This window comes from Scyliorhinus torazame, chromosome 8 (genome assembly GCF_047496885.1).
Source record: "Scyliorhinus torazame isolate Kashiwa2021f chromosome 8, sScyTor2.1, whole genome shotgun sequence".
Lineage (NCBI taxonomy): Eukaryota > Metazoa > Chordata > Chondrichthyes > Carcharhiniformes > Scyliorhinidae > Scyliorhinus > Scyliorhinus torazame.
In genome coordinates this window covers 152780191-152800945 of record NC_092714.1, presented here as the reverse complement: position 1 = coordinate 152800945, position 20755 = coordinate 152780191, and the positions used below count along the sequence as shown (strand labels likewise).

Here is a 20755-nt window from a genome sequence, read left to right as displayed (position 1 = left end):
CCAAACCACTTGCATCAACTGCCACCTTAAATTGCTTGGCATAATCCAGGGTGCGGTGATTAACACAAGTTTTCAGATTGTCGAACGCCTCCTGACACTCTGACATCCAATGAAATTTCCTTTGTTTTTTCAGAAGGTTAGGAGCAACCACACTGCTAAAATCTGGCATGAATTTGGCACAAAATCACTTATGCTCAGAAATCTCAGAACCGTGTGGACTTTCTTTGCCTTGACCACCTGTGAATTTCTCATTTCCCCAGTTTCTATCCTTCACAAACTGAAATGGATGTCGAAAACCAAACCTTGATTTATGAACTAATTCAAAATCATCTGCCATTTCTGCTGCCAGTCCAGCAATTTTAACCCTTTGCTTTTCACATGAGTTCTCAATACCGTGCAAAGCAAATGTTTAAATTCCTCCAAAATAACTATTTCCCAAAGGGCTTTATAGGTTTGGTCTATTTTTAATGCTCTTATCCACCTATCAAAAATATTTTGTTTGATCGTTCAAATTCTATAAACGTCAGACCTGGTTCTTTCCTTAGATTTCTAAACTTCTGTCTTTATCAGCAAGGAGCCTACAAGAGAAATCAAACCTCAAAATAATGGCCTGGATTTTGCAATTGGCAAAGGAGCAAGGGAACTAATTGCTGACCTTGAAAGAAACCCTCACTGAGAAATCCAGTGACCTCTCTGGCAAGACCTTTACCTCTCTCACCATGTAATCGATTATAGCAGTGTAAGGAGGATTATCCCCCTACATCAAACTGATATCATCGAACTGTTCAAGCAAGGAACCACACTGAAGAATTCTCACAGGCGGCCATCCAGGAATTGAAAAGCATCCATAAGATTGCATTAAAAACGCCACAGAGAGTGGAATAAAGATCAAGGCATACACATGGTAAAAGCTGAAACATCATGAAAACTCTTTAATTAAAATTTTTATTGAAGTTTGAAGGACAAGGATATGTGCATCGGGTACAAGATACATGACATTTCCCTTGGCATCGACCCACCGTCTTCCCAGCCTCCCCCTCTGCTCTCTCTGGCCTATCACCCGCCCCTCCCCAGGCCCTTTCCTGTCTGTTCTCTGCAGTCTCGTTGGCTGCTGTTGGCCTCGAACAGATCCTGGAACAAGTTGGTAAATGACCTCCATGCTTTGTGGAAGCCATCTTCCGACATTCAGATAGCAAATTTGATTTTCTCGAGGTGGAGAAATTCCGCCAGGTCTGCCAGCCAGTCTGTAGCTGTGGGTGGTGCTGCTGATCACCAGCCGAGCAGAATTATCCAGTGGGCAATTAGGGAAGCAAAGGAAAAGGCGTCGGCCCTATTCCCCATGAAGTTCTGACTGGTCGCTACCCCAAAGACGTCTACTCTTGGGCCAGGCTGCACCCTCACCCCACGAGCTTGGACATTGCCTCCAAAAATGATGTCCAAAACCCAACAAGCCTGGGCAAGCCCAGAACATGTGGTTGGCCGGGTTTCCCTGGCACGTTCACATTTATCCTCATCTCCGGGAAGAGCCTGCTCATTCAGGTTCTTCTCAGGTGTGCTTTGTGCACCATTTTCAGCTGCATGAGGCTTAGCCTTGCGCATGAGGAGGTGGAGTTGGCTCTGCTCAGTGCTTCGCTCCAGAGACCCGACCCCATTTCCTCCCATTTTTCCCATGTTTCGTCCAGGGGGGAGTGTGTCCTTTCGCATACACGTCTGCACAGGTCCCTGCAATTTCCCCCCCTCACCAGATTACCCGCGTCCAGTAGCTCCGCCAGCATTCTGCATCTCAGGGTCTGTGGGTATATTGTCGTCTCCTGGTAGAGAAAGTTCTTAAACTGTACGTGTCGGAGTTAGTCTCCATTAGGTAGCTATAGCTACTTCATCCAAGGTTGCTAGCTTGTCTTCTATGTAAAGGTTCCTAACAGCCATTGCCAGGAAGAGCGGAAGTAGGTCTTTTTACTTCCTCCGCCAGACTGGTCAGGCTCCACTTGTGGATTCTCCAGTCATGGGCAATCTGGATCCCCTGGTAGCGAAATTTGCTTTGGGCTATTTTAAATGGTAGACCCTCCAGCTCTGCCCCTCCCTCTCTCGGGTTCACTAGGAATACTTCACTCTTGCTCAGGTGGGGTTTGTAGCCCGAGAAGGCTCCAAACTCTCTCAGGAGCTTCATGATCCCTTCCATGCCGCTTTGCAGGCTCGAGATTTGGAGGAGCAGGTCAACCGAATAGAGCGCGATTCTCTGCTGTCTGTCTCCTCTTCAGATTCCCTTCCAGCTTCTTGCCGTTCTGAGGCCAATCACTAGCTGTTCGTTTGCCAGGGCAAATAATTGCCAGCTGACCACGTGGGAGAAGTTGCCGGAGCTGCAGTCCCAGGCCTGGGATTCCCCTACAGTGGCTGCCAGAGACCAGGAAAACGCCCTAGAAGCCAGGACCTTCACCCTGCTGCTCTCCAACGACCAGACCAGCATCCCAGGGGCTGGAGCCCTCTTTCCCCCCCCCCTCCCCCCAGCTTCCAACCCCTCTTGACCTGGAGAGCTGCGACCTCCTGCAGGACCCAAGAACTCACTCCACTGCCCCCTTCTACAGTCGCCCCACACTCCTAAAAATCAACTTCCACAGCCTAACAATCACTAAACTGCTCTTGTAAATTTAATTGCAAGTCTAGAGATCCTCCAACCTCTAAAGGAAGACCTCGATCTGGAAAGGACCTTGCGCACCCCAACACACGGACCCGGCCATCGCCTCATCCGCAAACGCGACCCCAGAGACGTCATCCACTTACCGGCCTTCGGCCCATCCACGCCGGAGCGTGGGCTGGACATCCACCGCCCTTGTGAAGACAAACCGCAGCCCGATAGCGACCCGGAACACTCGACCGCGCAGACCGATCTACTGACACAGGATCTGCAAGCAAGGCAACAAATCCTCCATCCATACAACGACCAGAGTGAAGAACCTCATTGGACACAACTATTCCCTTAACACCGCATACTCACACCGTCTCACAGGCTCAAAAAGAAGCAGTCACTCCAGGAAGTGTGGAAAACGTGCAGGCCTGCAGGTGAGAGTGAAACAACGCGGCCCCAAGGCCCCTCTGCCCAGCTTACTCCGAGCTAATGTCCAATCTCTGGAAAACAAGCTAGACAAACTTAAAGCCAGACTGACTTTTCAAAGAGAACTAAGGGACTGCTGTGTGCTCTGTTTCACAGAGACATGGCTCACTCCTGCTTCACCGGACTGTGCCCTACAACCACAGGACTTCTCAATCCACCGAATGGACCGTACGGTGGCCTCAGGTAAGGCTAGGAGAGGTGGGGTCTGCCTCCTAATCAAAACCTCTTGGTGCCTTGAGGTCGCAACACTGGCGAGTTTCTGCTCCCAGACCTAGAATACCTGACGCTAAAATGCTGCCCCTACTACCTTCCGCAGGAGTTCAGCTCCATTATCCTGACGGCAGTTTACATCCCACCCCATGCAGATGTGAAAATCGCGCTGGACAAAATATACACCACCACAAATAGTCTTGAAACGAAACAGCCCGAGGCCTTGTTCGTCGTGGCCGGGGACTTCAATCAGGCCAAGCTCAAGAGTGTACTACCAAGTTACCACCAACACGTCACCTGTTGTACTAGAGGCCCAAACATCCTGGACTACTGCTACACAAATATCAAACATGCGTACCACTCTATCGCCCGCCCACTTTGGCAAATCTGACCACAAGGCTGTGCTCCTGCTACCGGCTTGTAAACAAAAACTGAAGCAGGAGAATCCGTCAAAGAAAGTTGTGCAATGTTGGTCTGAGGAATTAGATGATCTCCGACGGGATTGCTTAGAGTCAGTGGACTGGTCAGAATTTAAAAACTCTGCGACCAGCCTGAACGGGTACGCCACTACAGTAACTGACTTCATTAGTAAGTGTGTAGAAGACAGTGTGCCATAGAAGCAAATCCACGTGTTTCCCAAACTGAAACCCTGGATGAACAGGGATATCCACTGCTTGCTGAAGTCTAGGTCCGAAGCGTTTATGTCAGGCGACCCTGACCTATACAAGAAAGCCAGATATGATCTAAGGAAATCCATTAAAGATGCCAAAAGACAGTACCGGACCAAGCTCGAGTCCCAGGCTAGCTACACAGACCCCCGCCGACTATGGCAAGGTCTGCAAGACATAACGGGCTACAAGATGAAGGAATGTAAAATCGCCGGCTCCAACACACCCCTCCCTGATGAGCTCAACGCATTCTATGCCCGGTTTGAGCAAGAGGTCAGGAGAACGCGCCCTCCACCCTTGAAGCTTCGGATGAACTTGTATCCGAGGTCAACATTGCAGATGTCAGAGCAGCCTTCTCGAAGGTCAACCCACGGAAAGCCACTGGCCCGGATGAAGTACCCGGACGAGCACTCAGGTCTTGCGGAGATCGGCAAGCGGGGGTATTCGCAGGCATCTTCAACCTCTCTTTACAACAATCTGAGGTCCCTATCTGCTTCAAGAAGACGCCCATCATCCCCGTACCAAAGATAAGCGAGGCAGCATGCCTTAATGATCATCGTCCAGTGGCTCTGACATCCATCATTATGAAGTACTCCAAAAGGTTAGTCATGGCATGAATCAACTCCAGCCTCCCGGATTGCCTTGATCCACTACAGTTCACCTACCGCTGCACCAGGTCCATAGCAGATGCCATCCCCCTGGCCCTGCACTCAACACTGGAACACCTAGATAACAAAGACGCCCATGTCAGACTCCTATTTATCGACTACAGCTCAGCCTTCAACACTATTATTCGACGAAACTCATCTCCAAACTCCGTGGCCTGGGCCTCGGCTCCTCTCTCTGTGGCTGGATCCTGAACTTCCTAACCCACAGACCACAATCAGTAAGGATAGGCAACAGCACCTCCTCCACGATCATCCTCAACACCACAAGGCTGTGTCTTCAGCCCCCTACTATACTCCTTATATACCTATGACTGTGTGGCTAAATTCCCCTCCAACTTGATTCTCAAATTTGCTGATGACACCACCGTATTGGATCGGATTTCAAACAATGACGAGACAGAGTACAGGAATGAGGTAGAGAATCTGATGAACAGGTGCGCCGACAATAATCTCTCCCTCAATGTCAACAAAACTAAGGAGATTGTCATCGACTTCAGAAAGCGTAAAGGAGAACATGCCCCTGTCTACATCAATGGGAACTAAGTGGAAAGGGACGAGAGCTTCAAGTTTTTAGGTGTCCAGATTACCAACAACCTGTCTTGGTCTCCCCATGCCGACAATGTACTTAAGAAAGCCCACCAACGACTCTACTTTCTCAGAAGACTAAGGAAATTTGGCATGTCAGCTACGACTCTATCCAACTTTTACAGATGCACCATTGAAAGCATTCTTTCTGGTTGTATCACAGCTTTGTATGGTCCCTGCTCTGCTCAAGACCGCAGGAAACTACAAAAGGTTGTGAATGTAGTCCAGTCCATCACGCAAACCAGCCTCCCATCCATTGACTCTGTCTACAATTCCCGCTGCCTCGGAAAGGCAACCAGCATAATTAAGGACCCCACGCACCCCGGACATACTCTCTTCCACCTTCTTCCGTCAGGTAAAGATACAAAAGTTTGTATCCCGCTTAGCCGGGATTTTTGCTTGTTTCTCCGCGTCCACATTGAGCAGCGAAATGGGTCTGTATGATCCTCCTTCCTTTTGGTCTTTGTCCTTTTTGGATATCAGCTAAATGGTGGCTTGTGTTAGCGTTGAAGGCAGGATGCCCCTCACTATTAAGGCTGCGAACATCTCACGCAAGTGCAGGACCAGTGCCGTCTCAAATTTTTGCAGACATCCGCAAGGAGCCCGTTGGGTCCCGGCGCTTTCCCCACCTTCAGGAGTTGATGTTCTGCAATGACCTCTCCCAGTCCTAGTGATGCATTTTGCCCCCTCTGTTTATTGTCCCCACTGACTGACACATCTCCCCCATCGGGGGTGCTCGGAGGTGTACAGCCCCGGTAGAAGGCCTCAAACACTTTGTTGACTTTTTTTGGTTTGGCTACCAGTCTGCCTCTGCTATCCTTCACCTTTGCTATTTCCCTCGTGGCTGCCTGCTTTCTCAGTTGGTGAGCCAGCAGGTGGCTGGCCTTCTCTCCATGCTCGTAAAAGTCTGCCCGGGTCTGGTAGAGTTGGTGCACTGCCTTCCTGGTAGATAGCAGGTGAAAATCCATTTGTAGCTTTTTCCTCTCCGCGAGAAGCTCTGCAGTCGAGGCCTCAAGAGTATCTTCTGTCAGCCTACAGAATGGAGTTAAGACCATCAGACCATAAGCCATAGGAGTGGAAGTAAGGCCATTCGGCCCATCGAGTCCACTCCACCATTCAATCATGGCTGATTTCAACTCCATTTACCCGCTCTCTCTCCATAGCCCTTAATTCCTCGAGAAAGCAAGAATTTATCAACTTCTGTCTTAAAGACACTCAACGTCCCGGCCTCCACCGCCCTCTGTGGCAATGAATTCCACAGACCCACCACTCTCTGGCTGAAGAAATTTCTCCACATCTCTGTCCTAAAGTGACTCCCTTTTATTCTAAGGCTGTGCCCCCGGGTCATAGTCTCCCCTGCTAATGGAGACAACTTCCCTACGTCCACCCTATCTAAGCCATTCATTATCTTGTAAGTTTCTATTAGATCTCCCCTCAACCTCCTAAACGCCAATGAATATAATCCCAGGATCCTCAGACGTTCATCGTATGTTAGGCCTACCATTCCTGGGATCATCCGTGTGAATCTCCGCTGGACCCGCTCCAGTGCCAGTATGTCCTTCCTGAGCTGTGGGGCCCAAAATTGCTCTCAGTATTCTAAATGGGGCCTAACTAATGCTTTATAAAGCTTCAGAAGTACATCTCTGCTTTTATATTCCAAGCCTCTTAAGATAAATGACAACATTGCATTTGCTTTCTTAATTACAAGTTTACCTTTAGAGAATCCTGGACTAGAACTCCCAAGTCCCTTTGCACTTCAGCATTATGAATTTTGTCACCGTTTAGAAAATAGTCCATGCCTCTATTCTTTTTTCCAAAGTGCAAGACCTCGCACTTGCCCATGTTGAATTTCATCAGCCATTTCTTGGACCACTCTCCTAAACTGTCTAAATCTTCCTGCAGCCTCCCCACCTCCTTCATACTACCTGCCCCTCCACCTATCTTTGTATCATCGGCAAACTTAGCCAGAATGCCCCCAGTCCCGTCATCTAGATCGATAATATATAAAGAGAACAGCTGTGGCCCCAACACTGAACCCTGCGGGACACCACTCGTCACGGGTTGCTATTTCGAAAAAGAACCTTTTATCCCAACTCTCTGCCTTCTGCCTGACAGCCAATCGTCAATCCATGTTAGTACCTTGCCTCGAATACCATTATTTTACTCAGCAGTCTCCCGTGAGGCACCTTATCAAAGGCCTTTTGGAAGTCAAGATAGATAACATCCATTGGCTCTCCTTGGTCTAACCTATTTGTTATCTCTTCAAAGAACTCTTGACAGGTTTGTCAGGCACGACCTCCCCTTAATAAATCCATGCTGACTTGTCCTAATCCCACCCTGCACTTCCAAGAATTTAGAAATCTCATCCTTAACAATGGATTCTAGAATCTTGCCAACAACCTTTTCCTTGTTCCCTTCTTGAACAGGGGGGTTACAACAGCGATTTTCCAATCCTCTGGGACTTTCCCTGACTCCAGTGACTTTTGAAAGATCATAACTAACACCTCCACTATTTCTTCAGCTATCTCCTTTAGAACTCTAGGATGTAGCCCATCTGGGCCCGGATTTATCCATTTTTAGACCTCTTAGTTTCTCTAGCACTTTCTCCTTTGTGATGGCTACCATATTCAACTCTGCCCCCCGACTCTCCTGAATTGTTGGGATATTACTCATGTCTTCTACTGTGAAGACTGACGCAAAGTACTTATTTAGTTCCCCAGCTATTTCCTTGTCTCCCATCACTAGATTGATCAGTTGTTGCCTGGCCTCCCTCTCTTCCCTGTCTCTGCATACCTTATAGGCAATAATTTCTCCTCTCACAGCCTTCGGCACCTCCCAGAAAGTAGGTGAGACTTCCCCGTTCCATTTGTTAATAATGTGTTTATTACGAATAGTGATGTTTTCTGGCAGAAGACCTTGTCGACTAAGTGGGTCGTGCCCAACCTCCATGTGGGGCGTTGGGCATGGCACCTCTCCAACCTCACATCCATGTAATGGATTGTAAAGATTACAATCCTGCAGTATTCCGCCCTTATTGTCTCTGGAAGCACTGATTTCCCCACTACAAAGAAGTCAATGCGGGTATAGACCTTGTGTACTTGCGAGAAAAAGGAAAACTTTTCACCTGGGTGCATGTACTGCCATGGGTCCACTGCCACCTTCTAGATATTCCCAGTTCTCTCGCCATGCCTGCATTTTCCCTCTTCTGAGGTTTGACCTGTCCGTCAATGGGTCCCGTACAAAGTTAAAGTCCCCTCCCCTCCATGAGGGCATCACAGTAGCACAGTGGTTAGCACTGTTGCTTCACAGCTCCAGGGTCCCAGGTTCGATTCCCGGCTTGGTTCACTGTCTGTGTGGGGTCTGCACGTTCTCCCTGTGTCTGCGTGGGCTTCCTCCGGGTGCTCCGGTTTCCTCCCACTTGTCCCGAAAGACGTGCTGTTAGGTGAATTGGATATTCTGAATTCTCCCTCTGTGAATCCGAACAGGCGCCGGAATGTGGTGACTAGCGGCTTTTCACAGTAACTTCATTGCAGTGTTAATGTAAGCCTACTCTTGACAATAAAGATTATTACTGTGATCAGCCGGTGTGTATCTATGTCGGGGATTCCATCATGGTCTTCTTTACAAACTCCGTGTTGTCCTAGTTGGGAGCATACACATGACAAGGACGACCGGTGCCCCATTTAGGACACCACTGACCATGATGTACTGTCCCCCTTGGTCCGTAACTATCTTCGGCGCTGTCAACATCATCCATTTACTTATCAGTATGGCTACCCCTCTGGCTCTCGTCCCGTAACAGGAATGGTACGTCTGTCCCACTCATACCTTCCTTACCCGCAGTCAGTCCTTCCACCTCAGTTGCGTCTCTTGGAGGAAAACTATGTCGGCTTTCGTACTTTTCAGATGGGTGAACACTGTGGATCTTTTCACTGGGCAGTTAAGTCCCCTGACCCTGACGTTCCAGGTGACTGTTCTGATGGGGTGTTTTTGTTCCCCCCCTCAACCATACTTAAGCTTGTGGATGTGTCCCTGCACTCCGGGGTTTCCCTTTGTCCAGGGATCACCAAACATGGCCACCAACTGTGTGAACGCCATGTGGATGGGCCGCTGCACTCCGGGGTTTTCCTTTGTCCAGAGATCCTCCAAAGTGGTTACTTGTGGGTCCATCATGTTTCCAAGAGTGACCTGCTGAAGCCTGTCGACAACGCTCCCCCCACCCCCTTCGCTTTCTTCCCCCTGCAATTTGTTCCACCCGCAATTTGTTCCCCCCCCCCTTGCTGCCTCCCACATACCCCTGAACCCCCTTTTATTTATCCCCCTGCGTCTTGTGCCTCCATCCCCACTCGCTCCCCCCCCGGTGGGAGATGAGTCACGCAACCCCCCCTCCCCCATACCTCCTGGCGCTAGCTTTTCCGCTGGTGTGGTGGCCCCCCTCCTGGGGTCGGTTTGATCCCCTCCTATGCCCACTCTGCTGGTGTTCCCTGAATCTCCTCCTCACCCTCTCCTGCGAGAGAGAGAGAGAGAGAAAGAGAGAGAGAGAGAAAGCGAGAGAGAGAGAAATGCGAGGGGAAAGTTTATTTTTAGGAGTGATCAGGGCCCGACCAGCTCTATCAAGCTCGGCCCTGCCAGTGAGATGGCACAAACCATGCCCCAAATTTTCTGTGCACTAAATGCCAGAAAATCTGGTCTGCATACTTGGCTGTGCATTTGGAGCGGTACACACCGGAGGATTAAGGTCAAAACCTGACACTGACAAATTTTGCTAAGGTTCTGTCCTATATTTCCAAAGAAAGATACTGAGAGGTTGTCAGATTGGAGAAACAGGAGTGTGAATGGAGCTGGGGCCACTAGTGGGTGACTGAAGGGGTCTAGGGGTGAAGGGACGACAGTCAGAGAACAGATGAAAACAAGAGCACAAGATCTTGACAACGCTATATGTGGAGCTGGGAAAAGAGACATAGAAACAGATATGGTAAAAGAGAAAGGCAGGATGAATTGAGTCGTGAATGAATGAAATGATCCAGCTGTTCTTGTACTTTTTTATTTACTTAAGTCTCAAAGTTACAGAAAGGTCGAATCAACTTCCTTCTCTACACATCGACTGGTGTTTTGGTCCCACTACTGCAACCATCTTTCATCGGGATCAGAATCAGTTCAGGCTGTTTTGATGGGAAACTTTATATTTTCAAATAAGGCATTAGGATAGGGGGGAAAAAAATACAACTCCAAAAATGGGAGAGGCTCACAGATGGGAAAGTATTTCACATTCCAGTGTTAAGCAACACACAATTTGTTTCTGCAATACTGTTGAAAGCTGCAGTATAACAGATTAAAAGTGGAGATTCATTTCAACTGCCTGCTTCTAAATTTAAACTGCTACCACCATAAGTTTCTTAAATATTGTGGAAAAGAAAAGCCAATATGGGCTTTCTTGCGTAATGTTAAATGTGAATAATTTGGGATGTCCATTTAATAGTGCTACGGGTCTGGACCAGAACCCCAATTTTAGTTAAGATCCTGGATTAGAACTGAATTTGATAAAACTGTGAGCAAATGTTACTGCCCTACAGGAGTAGGGCCTTAAAGAAGAACATAGGGATGAAGATGGGAAGGCACTGGAAGACGAACAGGAATCTGGGGAGAACCGTCATTTTAACGGTCTGCACCCTCCCCGTTAAAGATAGCGGGAGCATGTCCCACCTTTTGAAGTCCCCCTCCATCTGCTCTACCAGCCGAGATAGATTAAGCTTGTGGAGGGCATCCCACTTTCGAGCCACCTGTATCCCAAGGTACCAGAAGCTCTTCTCGACCATCTTCAGCAGAAGCTCTCAGAGTCCCTTTTCCTGTCCCTGAGCTTGGATCACAAACATCTCGCTTTTCTCTCAACGATGTAGTTGACTTTTAACTGCCCCTCCTCTAAAATGGCCTAGCAAACCATTCAATTCAAGGGCAATTAGGGATGGGCAACAAATGCTGACCCAGCCAGCGACGCCCATAGCCAAAGGATGATTTTTTTAAAAAACATCTTCATTTGCTCCCTGAAACCTGCCTCTACATTTCAATTAAGCAAATCCATATTTCAAATACCACTTATGTATGCAGTTGACAACCAGGTTTTACTTGCTTATCTTGGGGAGATAAACTTGTTTTGAGGACCAAGCTGAAAACCTTCTGCTCTGCCTGGAGCCCAAAAAGCAATTCCTTGTCCAGATAGACCTGGTCCCTCCCATTAGCTACACCAGCTGCACTCATAGCACACAGCATTCTTTTGTCTCTTGCTACAAGATGTGGCTTGGTTTATTTAGCCTGGCTCAAACTGTCATAACATTGCACTAGCTCTCTATCTGCAAACAAGTAAAATGGATTTTACTATTAGCAAAACACGTCCCCTGCAAAAATCATTGGTTACCTCACTGTTAATCACAGCACTAGCAGCCATACTGTAAGCATTTTAAACTAGGCTTTAATAATATTACTGCAAAAGTACAAACCATAAAGTATGACAATATCTTATATTCATCACTACAGAAGCTATAAACATTATGAATATTTGTGGGTTTTTTAAATTTAATTTTCTTAATGCTTTCTGGATTGAAAACGGCAAGAGTAGAAGCAAACATGAACTGTTATGGCCAGCAGAACTGAAGTCCACAACAGCCACGAGGAAAATCATTGCTCATTATAGGAAAAATACAATACATAGAAACTCAATTAACAATTGGATGAAAAAGGTTTTATTATAGATGAATCCTAAGTTATAAAAGTCTTGATAAAATTCATGTACTATAAAATATACATTTCTTCCAGTTAATCGCCACAAAGTTGTCACGACTATTAAGTTGCTTTATAACCTTCTGGCTATCTGTTTTGCTTTGCCTTTCACACCATCTGTTCACTTTTCATTCCATATGTCTCATCCATTTTCACTTAAACTTATTCTGTATGTCTCTTGTCTCATTGTATTTCGCACAAGCTCTCTGCCTCCTTCTGCCTGACTGGTTAACTGCTGTTCTTATGTTCCTTCTATCAGCCTGTACTTCCCCGAATCCTGTGTCTCTTGTACATGTTCCGTTAGCGAAGTACTGAATTTTCATGCCTTACCTTTGGTACAGTCCATGCATGAAGCAAAATGAGAAGCAACAACTGGTCGCTTAAGTTGGTGCTGGTGTTTTAGAGACCCTGGGACAGAGGTTTGAGAGCAGATGTCTGAGGTATGTTTCGTGTGAGGGTACCTTTAAGAAATGGATGTTTAAGCAATGTACCTTTAAGAAATGCAGTGATGTCAGAGTGTGGGTGGAGCTTGGTTTTAGTTCAGCCATTTTGCAGTTTAGTTTCAGTTTGAAAAGAGCTTGGGAGTGTCTGCGTTTGCAGTGAGCTGGATCTTCTGTGATCTCTGCCATGAAAGATTATCTCTGAATCATTTGGGTGATTTAAACTCATAATAGTACTGCCTTTAACCTGATGTGTTTCTGTTTAAAGGTGTTAAGTCTCATGGATGTTGAAAGGAGTAACTGAAGGATTATTTAGTGTTGTAATATTTTCGGGTTATCTTTGAAGGGGGGTCAATGAAAATCGCTTATTGTCACAAGTAGGCTTCAAATGAAGTTACTGTGAAAAGCCCCTAGTCGCCACATTCCGTCGCCTGTTCAGGGAGGCTGGTACGGGAATTGAACCGTGCTGCTGGCCTGCCTTGGTCTGCTTTCAAAGCCAGCGATTTAGCCCTGTGCTAAACAGCCCAGCCCTGTGCTAAACAGCAATAAACAGCATTAAGAGATCCAATGTTTATTTAAGAGGCTAAGTTAAGTTCATGGAATAAACATTGTTTTGTGTTTAAAAACCCACGTGTCCATAATTGTAATCCCACACCTGCAGAACAAGTCGTGTGCTCGGAAAAGCAACAATAGCATTAAAGGGGAGGTTGGTTGCACTCCAAGATACATTTTGGGGTTCTGAAAGCACATCTCCCATAACATATGTCAATAGTCAAGGAGGGATTGGGACCCAGGCAGCACACAGAGTGGGACAGGCAGTTGTCTGGAAGTAAAACTCAAAAGGGGGGTGCCTGGGTCCTGTCTGCAGTAAGAAAACTAGGAGTGACCCAAATACAATTTAGTCTGGAATCTTGGGGCTGATTATTTAAGGCATGTGGTCTGCTACTCTATGTGGCCGTGAGGGAAAGCAAAGCAGAGGCAGTCTCAGTCATGCATATAAAAAGATATCAGGTACATGCCCAGGACTATACAGCAATGCCTGGAACAAACCACGAAGAGTGTCAACAGGATGGGCACCAAAAATGTACAACCTCAGTCATCCATCCACAGATATCCTATGGGAGCCTACTGAATGGATTCCCAAGCTAAAATAGTCAACTTCATGTTCAATTCAAAAGCATCTTTGTGAATTGGTATTTCAGTATTAAAAGTACTTGACATGTTGCTAATTTTATTCTTTTTGGACTTCCGGGTGCGGCGATGACCAGCTGAGTCGCACGTTTCGGCAGCTCCCGGTGGAACGGACTTTTGGGCTCTTAATAAGAGCCCCAACGGCAATTTTAACGGCTAAAAGTACTGTGCGGTGAACCAGAAGGGAATCCCCCCTGGATACGGATGAAAAAAGGAGAGGAAGGTGGCCGGATTGCGGTGGATCCTTTAGAGCAGCGGCAAGGAAGGCAAGCAAAAACCAAGATGGCGTCGGAAGGTGGCAGTTTAATATGGGGCCCTGAACAACACGAGTTTCTGAAACGCTGCGTGGAAGAACTCAAAAAGGAAATGAAGAAGGAGCTGTTGGCCCCGATATGAAGGGCTAAAGGAGGAGCAAAAGACCCAGGAGCGGGAGCTTCGGGTCGTGAAGGCAAAGGCTGCCGAGAATGAGGACGACATACAGGGCCTGGTGGTGAAGACGGAGATGCACGAGGCACACCATAAACGATGTGTGGAAAGGCTGGAGGCGCTGGAGAACAACGCGAGGAGGAACAACCTAAGGATTCTCATTGTCTGTCTCCTGAAGGTGCGGAGGGAGCGGACGTCGTGGCATATGTGAGCACGATGCTGCACTCGTTAATGGGAGCGGAGGCCCCGGCGGGTCCGCTGGAGGTGGATGGAGCATACCGAGTGATGGCGCGAGGACCGAGAGCAGGAGAAATTCCTAGAGCCATAGTGGTGAGATTCCTCCGTTTTAAGGATAGAGAGATGGTCCTTAGATGGGCAAAGAAAACTCGGAGCAGTAAGTGGGAGAACGCGGTGATCCGCGTATACCAAGACTGGAGTGCGGAGGTGGCGAGAAGGAGGGCGAGCTTTAATCGGGCCAAGGCGGTGCTTCACAAAAAGAAGATAAAATTCGGAATGCTGCAACCGGCAAGACTGTGGGTCACATATCAAGGGAGGCACCGCTACTTTGAGACGGCAGATGAGGCGTGGACTTTTATCGTGGAAGAAAAATTGGAATGAGCGGGTTATTAAAAAAAAGACCGTTTGAAACAAAGTGGTGGGGCGAGTATGGGGGGCGAAGAGGGGGGTAAAAAGGGGGGAAAGATGTTATTAATCCTGCGATGTGGTAACTTTTCCTTCTTCCACAGGAGGTGGTGGGGGGAGGAAAGGAGGTGGAGATGGGGCGTTGGCCATTGGGGGCGGGGACAAGGGGGAAGCGCGGGCTTGGTTCCCGCGCTATGATAATCATGGCGGGAATAGGGAAGCAGGAAGGAGGGGGTGTCGCACGGTGCGAGCCGAGGTCACGGGGGGAAGCCGAGGTCGGCCAGAGTTTGCTGACTTCTGGGAGCAACATGGGGGGTGTAACTACGCTAGGGGGGGATCTAGCTGGGGGGGGGGGGGGTGGGAGGGGGGAATTATTGGGCTGCTGCAGCTGGGGAGAGGGGGAAGCTGGCATGGGGTGGGATGGGCGGGGGGGCACCGCCTGGGGGGGACACAGCTGCGTGGGAACCGGGTGAGGAGCTGGAAAAAGGGGATGGCTAATCGACAAGGGGGGGGTAAAAAGCTCCCCAACCCGGCTGATCACGTGGAACGTGAGAGGGCTGAACGGGCCGATAAAGAGGGCATGGGTACTCGCACACCTTAAGAAACTTAAGGCAGACGTGGTTATGTTACAGGAAACGCACTTGAAACTGATAGACCAGGTGAGACTACGCAAAGGTTGGGTGGGGCAGGTGTTCCATTCGGGGCTAGATGTGAAAAACAGGGGGGTGGCTATATTAGTGGGGAAGCGGGTAATGTTTGAGGCAAAGGCTATAGTGGCGGATAGCGGGGGCAGATACGTGATGGTGAGTGGCAAACTACAGGGGGAGACGGTGGTTTTGGTAAACGTATATGCCCCGAACTGGGATGATGCCAATTTTATGAGACGTATGCTAGGACGTATCCCGGACCTAGAGGTGGGAAAGTTGGTAATGGGGGGAGATTTCAATACGGTGTTGGAACCAGGGCTGGACAGGTCGAGGTCCAGGACTGGAAGGAGGCCGGCAGCAGCCAAGGTGCTTAAAGATTTTATGGAGCAGATGGGAGGAGTAGACCCATGGAGATTTAGCAGAGCTAGGAGTAAGGAGTTTTCGTTTTTCTCCTATGTCCACAAAGTCTATTCGCGAATAGACTTTTCTGTTTTGGGAAGGGCGTTGATCCCGAAGGTGAGGGGAACGGAGTATACGGCTATAGCCATTTCGGATCACGCTCCACATTGGGTGGACTTGGAGATAGGGGAGGAAACAGAAGGGCGCCCACCCTGGAGAATGGACATGGGACTAATGGCAGATGAGGGGGTGTGTCTAAGGGTGAGGGGGTGCATTGAAAAGTACTTGGAACTCAATGATACTGGGGAGGTCCAGGTGGGAGTGGTCTGGGAGGCGCTGAAGGCAGTGGTTAGAGGGGAGCTGATATCAATAAGGGCACATAAAGGAAAGCAGGAGAGTAGGGAACGGGAGCGGTTGCTGCAAGAACTTCTGAGGGTGGACAGACAATATGCGGAGGCACCGGAGGAGGGACTGTACAGGGAAAGGCAAAGGCTACACGTAGAATTTGACTTGCTGACAACGGGTACTGCAGAGGCACAGTGGAGGAAGGCACAGGGTGTACAGTACGAATATGGGGAGAAGGCGAGCAGGTTGCTGGCCCACCAATTGAGGAAAAGGGGAGCAGCGAGGGAAATAGGGGGAGTGAGGGATGAGGAAGGAGAGATGGAGCGGGGAGCGGAGAGAGTGAATGGAGTGCTCAAGGCATTTTATAAAAATTATACGAAGCTCAACCCCCGGATGGGAGGGAGAGAATGATGGGCTTTCTGGACCGGCTGGAATTTCCCAAGGTGGAGGAGCAGGAAAGGGTGGGACTGGGAGCACAGATTGAAATAGAGGAAGTAGTGAAAGGAATTAGGAGTATGCAGGCGGGGAAGGCTCCGGGACCGGATGGATTCCCAGTTGAATTTTACAGGAAATATGTGGACTTGCTCGCCCCGCTACTGATGAGGACCTTTAATGAGGCAAAGGAAAGGGGACAGCTGCCCCCGACTATGTCAGAGGCAACGATATCGCTTCTCCTAAAGAAGGAAAAGGACCCGCTGCAATGCGGGTCCTATAGACCTAGTTCCCTCCTAAATGTAGACGCTAAGATTCTGGCCAAGGTAATGGCAATGAGGATAAAGGATTGTGTCCCGAGGGTGGTCCATGAGGACCAAACTGGGTTTGTGAAGGGGAGACAGCTGAATACGAATATACGGAGGCTGCTAGGGGTAATGATGATGCCCCCACCAGAGGGGGAAGCGGAGATAGTGGTGGCGATGGATGCCGAGAAAGCATTTGATAGAGTGGAGTGGGATTATCTGTGGGAGGTGCTGAGGAGATTTGGTTTTGGAGATGAGTATGTTGGATGGGTGCAGCTGTTGTATAGGGCCCCAGTGGCGAGTGTGGTCACGAATGGACGGGGATCTGCATACTCTCGGCTCCATAGAGGGACAAGGCAGGGATGCCCTCTGTCCCCATTATTGTTTGCACTGGCGATTGAGCCCCTGGCAATAGCATTGAGGGGTTCCAAGAAGTGGAGGGGAGTACTTAGAGGAGGAGAAGAACACCGGGTATCTCTATATGCGGATGATTTGTTGTTATATGTAGCGGACCCGGCGGAGGGGATGCCAGAGATAATGCGGACACTTCGGGAGTTTGGAGAATTCTCAGGATATAAACTGAACATGGGGAAAAGTGAGTTGTTTGTGGTGCATCCAGGGGAGCAGAGCAGAGAAATAGAGGACTTTCCGCTGAGGAAGGTAACAAGGGACTTTCGTTACTTGGGGATCCAGATAGCCAAGAATTGGGGTACATTGCATAGGTTAAATTTAACGCGATTGGTGGAACAAATGGAGGAGGACTTCAAGAGATGGGACATGGTATCCCTGTCACTGGCAGGGAGGGTGCAGGCGGTTAAAATGGTAGTCCTCCCGAGATTCCTCTTTGTGTTTCAGTGCCTCCCGGTGGTGATCACGAAGGCTTTTTTCAAAAGGATCGAAAAGAGTATCATGAGTTTTGTGTGGGCCGGGAAGACCCCGAGAGTGAGGAAGGGATTCTTACAGCGTAGTAGGGATAGGGGGGGGCTGGCATTACCGAGCCTAAGTGAGTACTACTGGGCCGCCAATATCTCAATGGTGAGTAAGTGGATGGGAGAAGAGGAGGGAGTGGCGTGGAAGAGATTGGAGAGGGCATCCTGTAGGGGGACGAGCCTACAAGCTATGGTGACGGCCCCATTGCCGTTCTCACCGAAGAAATACACCACAAGCCCGGTGGTGGTGGCGACTTTGAAAATTTGGGGACAGTGGAGACGGCATAGGGGAAAGACGGGAGCCTTGGTGGGGTCCCTGATAAGAAATAACCATAGGTTTGCCCCGGGGAGAATGGATGGGGGATTTGGAATATGGCAAAGAGCAGGAGTAACGCAACTGAAAGATCTGTTTGTGGATGGGAAGTTCACAAGTCTGGGAGCGCTGACCGAGAAATATGGGTTGCCCCAAAGGAATGCATTCCGGTATATGCAACTGAGGGCTTTTGCGAGGCAACAGGTGAGGGAATTCCCGCAGCTCCCGACGCATGAGGTGCAGGACAGAGTGATCTCAAAGACATGGGTGGGGGACGGTAATGTGTCAGATATATATAGGGAAATGAGGGACGAGGGGGAGATTATGGTAGATGAGCTGAAAGGGAAATGGGAAGAAGAGCTGGGGGAGGAGATTGAGGAGGGGCTGTGGGCGGATGCCCTAAATAGGGTAAACTCATCGTCCTCGTGTGCCAGGTTAAGCCTGATTCAATTTAAGGTGTTACACAGGGCGCGTATGACTGGAGCACGGCTCAGTAAATTTTTTGGGGTAGAGGATAGGTGTGCGAGATGCTCGAGAAGCCCAGCGAATCACACCCACATGTTCTGGTCATGTCCGGCACTACAGGGGTTCTGGATGGGGGTGACAAAGGTGCTTTCGAAAGTAGTGGGGGTCCAGGTCGAACCAAGCTGGGGGTTGGCTATATTTGGGGTTGCACAAGAGCCGGGAGTGCAGGAGGCGAGAGAGGCCGATGTTTTGGCCTTTGCGTCCCTAGTAGCCCGGCGCAGGATACTGTTGATGTGGAAGGAAGCCAAGCCCCCGGGGGTGGAGACCTGGATAAATGACATGGCAGGGTTTATAAAGCTGGAACGGATTAAGTTCGTCCTAAGGGGATCGGCTCAAGGGTTCACCAGGCGGTGGCAACCGTTCGTCGAATACCTCACAGAAAGATAGAGGGAATGGAAAAGAAGAAGGTAGCAGCAGCAGCCCGGGGGGGGGGGGACCAGAAGGACTCTCAGGGTTGTTAATATATATGTATAATATGTATAGATCGTTGCTATAAATAATTGTATATTGGACTGTTAAATCATATTTTTGGAGAGTGTTTATCTGAGACAAGGCAGTTGCCATTTAGTTTTAGTTTTCGTTTTTGTTATATATTATTTATTCTTTGTTTATAAAACAGGTCATTGTTATTTATACTGTTATATTATTGTGTAAAGGATACACAATGTACTGTGATGGTTGACCAAAAATTTTCAATAAAATATTTTTTTTTTTTTTTTTTTATTCTTTTTGGACCAAAGGAGGACCAGGTAAGGACCAAAGAACAAATTGCAGATTTGCTTTTCCTACTTGTCCAAGGCAATGATTCATTCACATTGAGTCAGATATTTGGGCTAATTCACATAATTAACCCTTACGCATTTGGATTGACAGTGGTCTCACGTCCCTATAGACACGTTGAGTTTTTGAGCCGTGATGGATTTCGGAACATAACACACCGGGACCACTGTCAACAGAGAACTTTTAAATATGCATAGATACACTGAAAAAACAACAAAACACTAAAAACCTACCATGAAATCTCATATGACCCAAAGATCAGTTCAACAACTTAATCTGCAAAATGCAGGTACAAAACTAACATGTTACTGGTCCTCTACACTTTATTTTCTCAGAAGGTGCACCCCATTGATTTAATTTCCAGTATTTGTCATTTTTACTCATGCCCACATATCTGTAAACTGTAAACTGGTTTCTTTTTCACCACCAAATTATTCTTCATGTACACAGTTAACAAATAGGAATGATGTATTACAACACAGCCAGAGCACTTGCATACAATCTAGAAAATGACTTACCAAATACTGCATAGCAACGGAACGGCGTAAAGGACCAGGTGGTCCGATAAGGAAAACATCTTGCCCCAGCAGATCTTTCTGCATGATCCATCGAAGGTGCTGGGCGAGTGCCTGAGGTATGGGTTCCAACACTTGAGGAGAATAAAAACTGATTTAATTACTGTCCTCATCTTCACAACACATCAGAGCAAAAAAGCAACAGAATTTCAGAACTTGTAAGGCTTATAGTGAAAATTGCAACAAAAATAACACAACCTTCCAGAAAAACTGAATACAAATTTACTGGATTGTACATTTTTATAATGTTACTGTGTTTCAGTTAGAGGGTAGGTGATTTGATGGGGTAGCAAGAGATGTTCCAGAGCTGACCTGATTGTCAAGATGGGATCAGAGAGAAATTTCAGAAATTCGATTTTTCACCTCAACTGACAGAATCTACTCATAAGCAGGGTAGGTCTTTTGAGCCTGCTCCAATACAATTGTGGCTTCAACTCCACTTTCACGCCCATTCCCCTTGTCACTTGATTCCTTGAGACACTAAACATGTCTTTCCCAGTCTCAAGTATATTCAACGAGGAGGCTGGAGGGCAGAGAATTCAGGAGATACAAAACCCTTTGAGTGAACACATTTTTCCTCATCTCAATCGTAAGTCATCATCCACTCACCCTGAGATTGTGGCCTAGAGTTTTAGATTACCCAGCCAGGAGAGAAGAACCTCTCAATCTCCGGAGACTGCGAGTTCTTGCAGGAGGGAGCTATAACAGTAAAAGCAAGCTCAATGGACAAAATAGATTTGGCCTTAATAGAGAATCTAAAACTAGGGGCCATAACTATCAGGTAATACAAAT

The 20755-nt window shown here is 48.1% G+C and overlaps 1 protein-coding gene across 1 annotated transcript in view; it reads right to left on the bottom strand.

Annotated features, from left to right (window-relative positions):
* vwa8 (von Willebrand factor A domain containing 8) overlaps positions 1-20755 on the bottom strand; it is a 625928-nt gene that overhangs the window by 575028 nt on the left and 30145 nt on the right. Inside the window, exon 3 of the mRNA XM_072514383.1 lies at positions 19907-20037. Coding sequence (XP_072370484.1) covers positions 19907-20037 — 131 coding nt within the window. The remainder of the gene's footprint in view (positions 1-19906; positions 20038-20755) is intronic.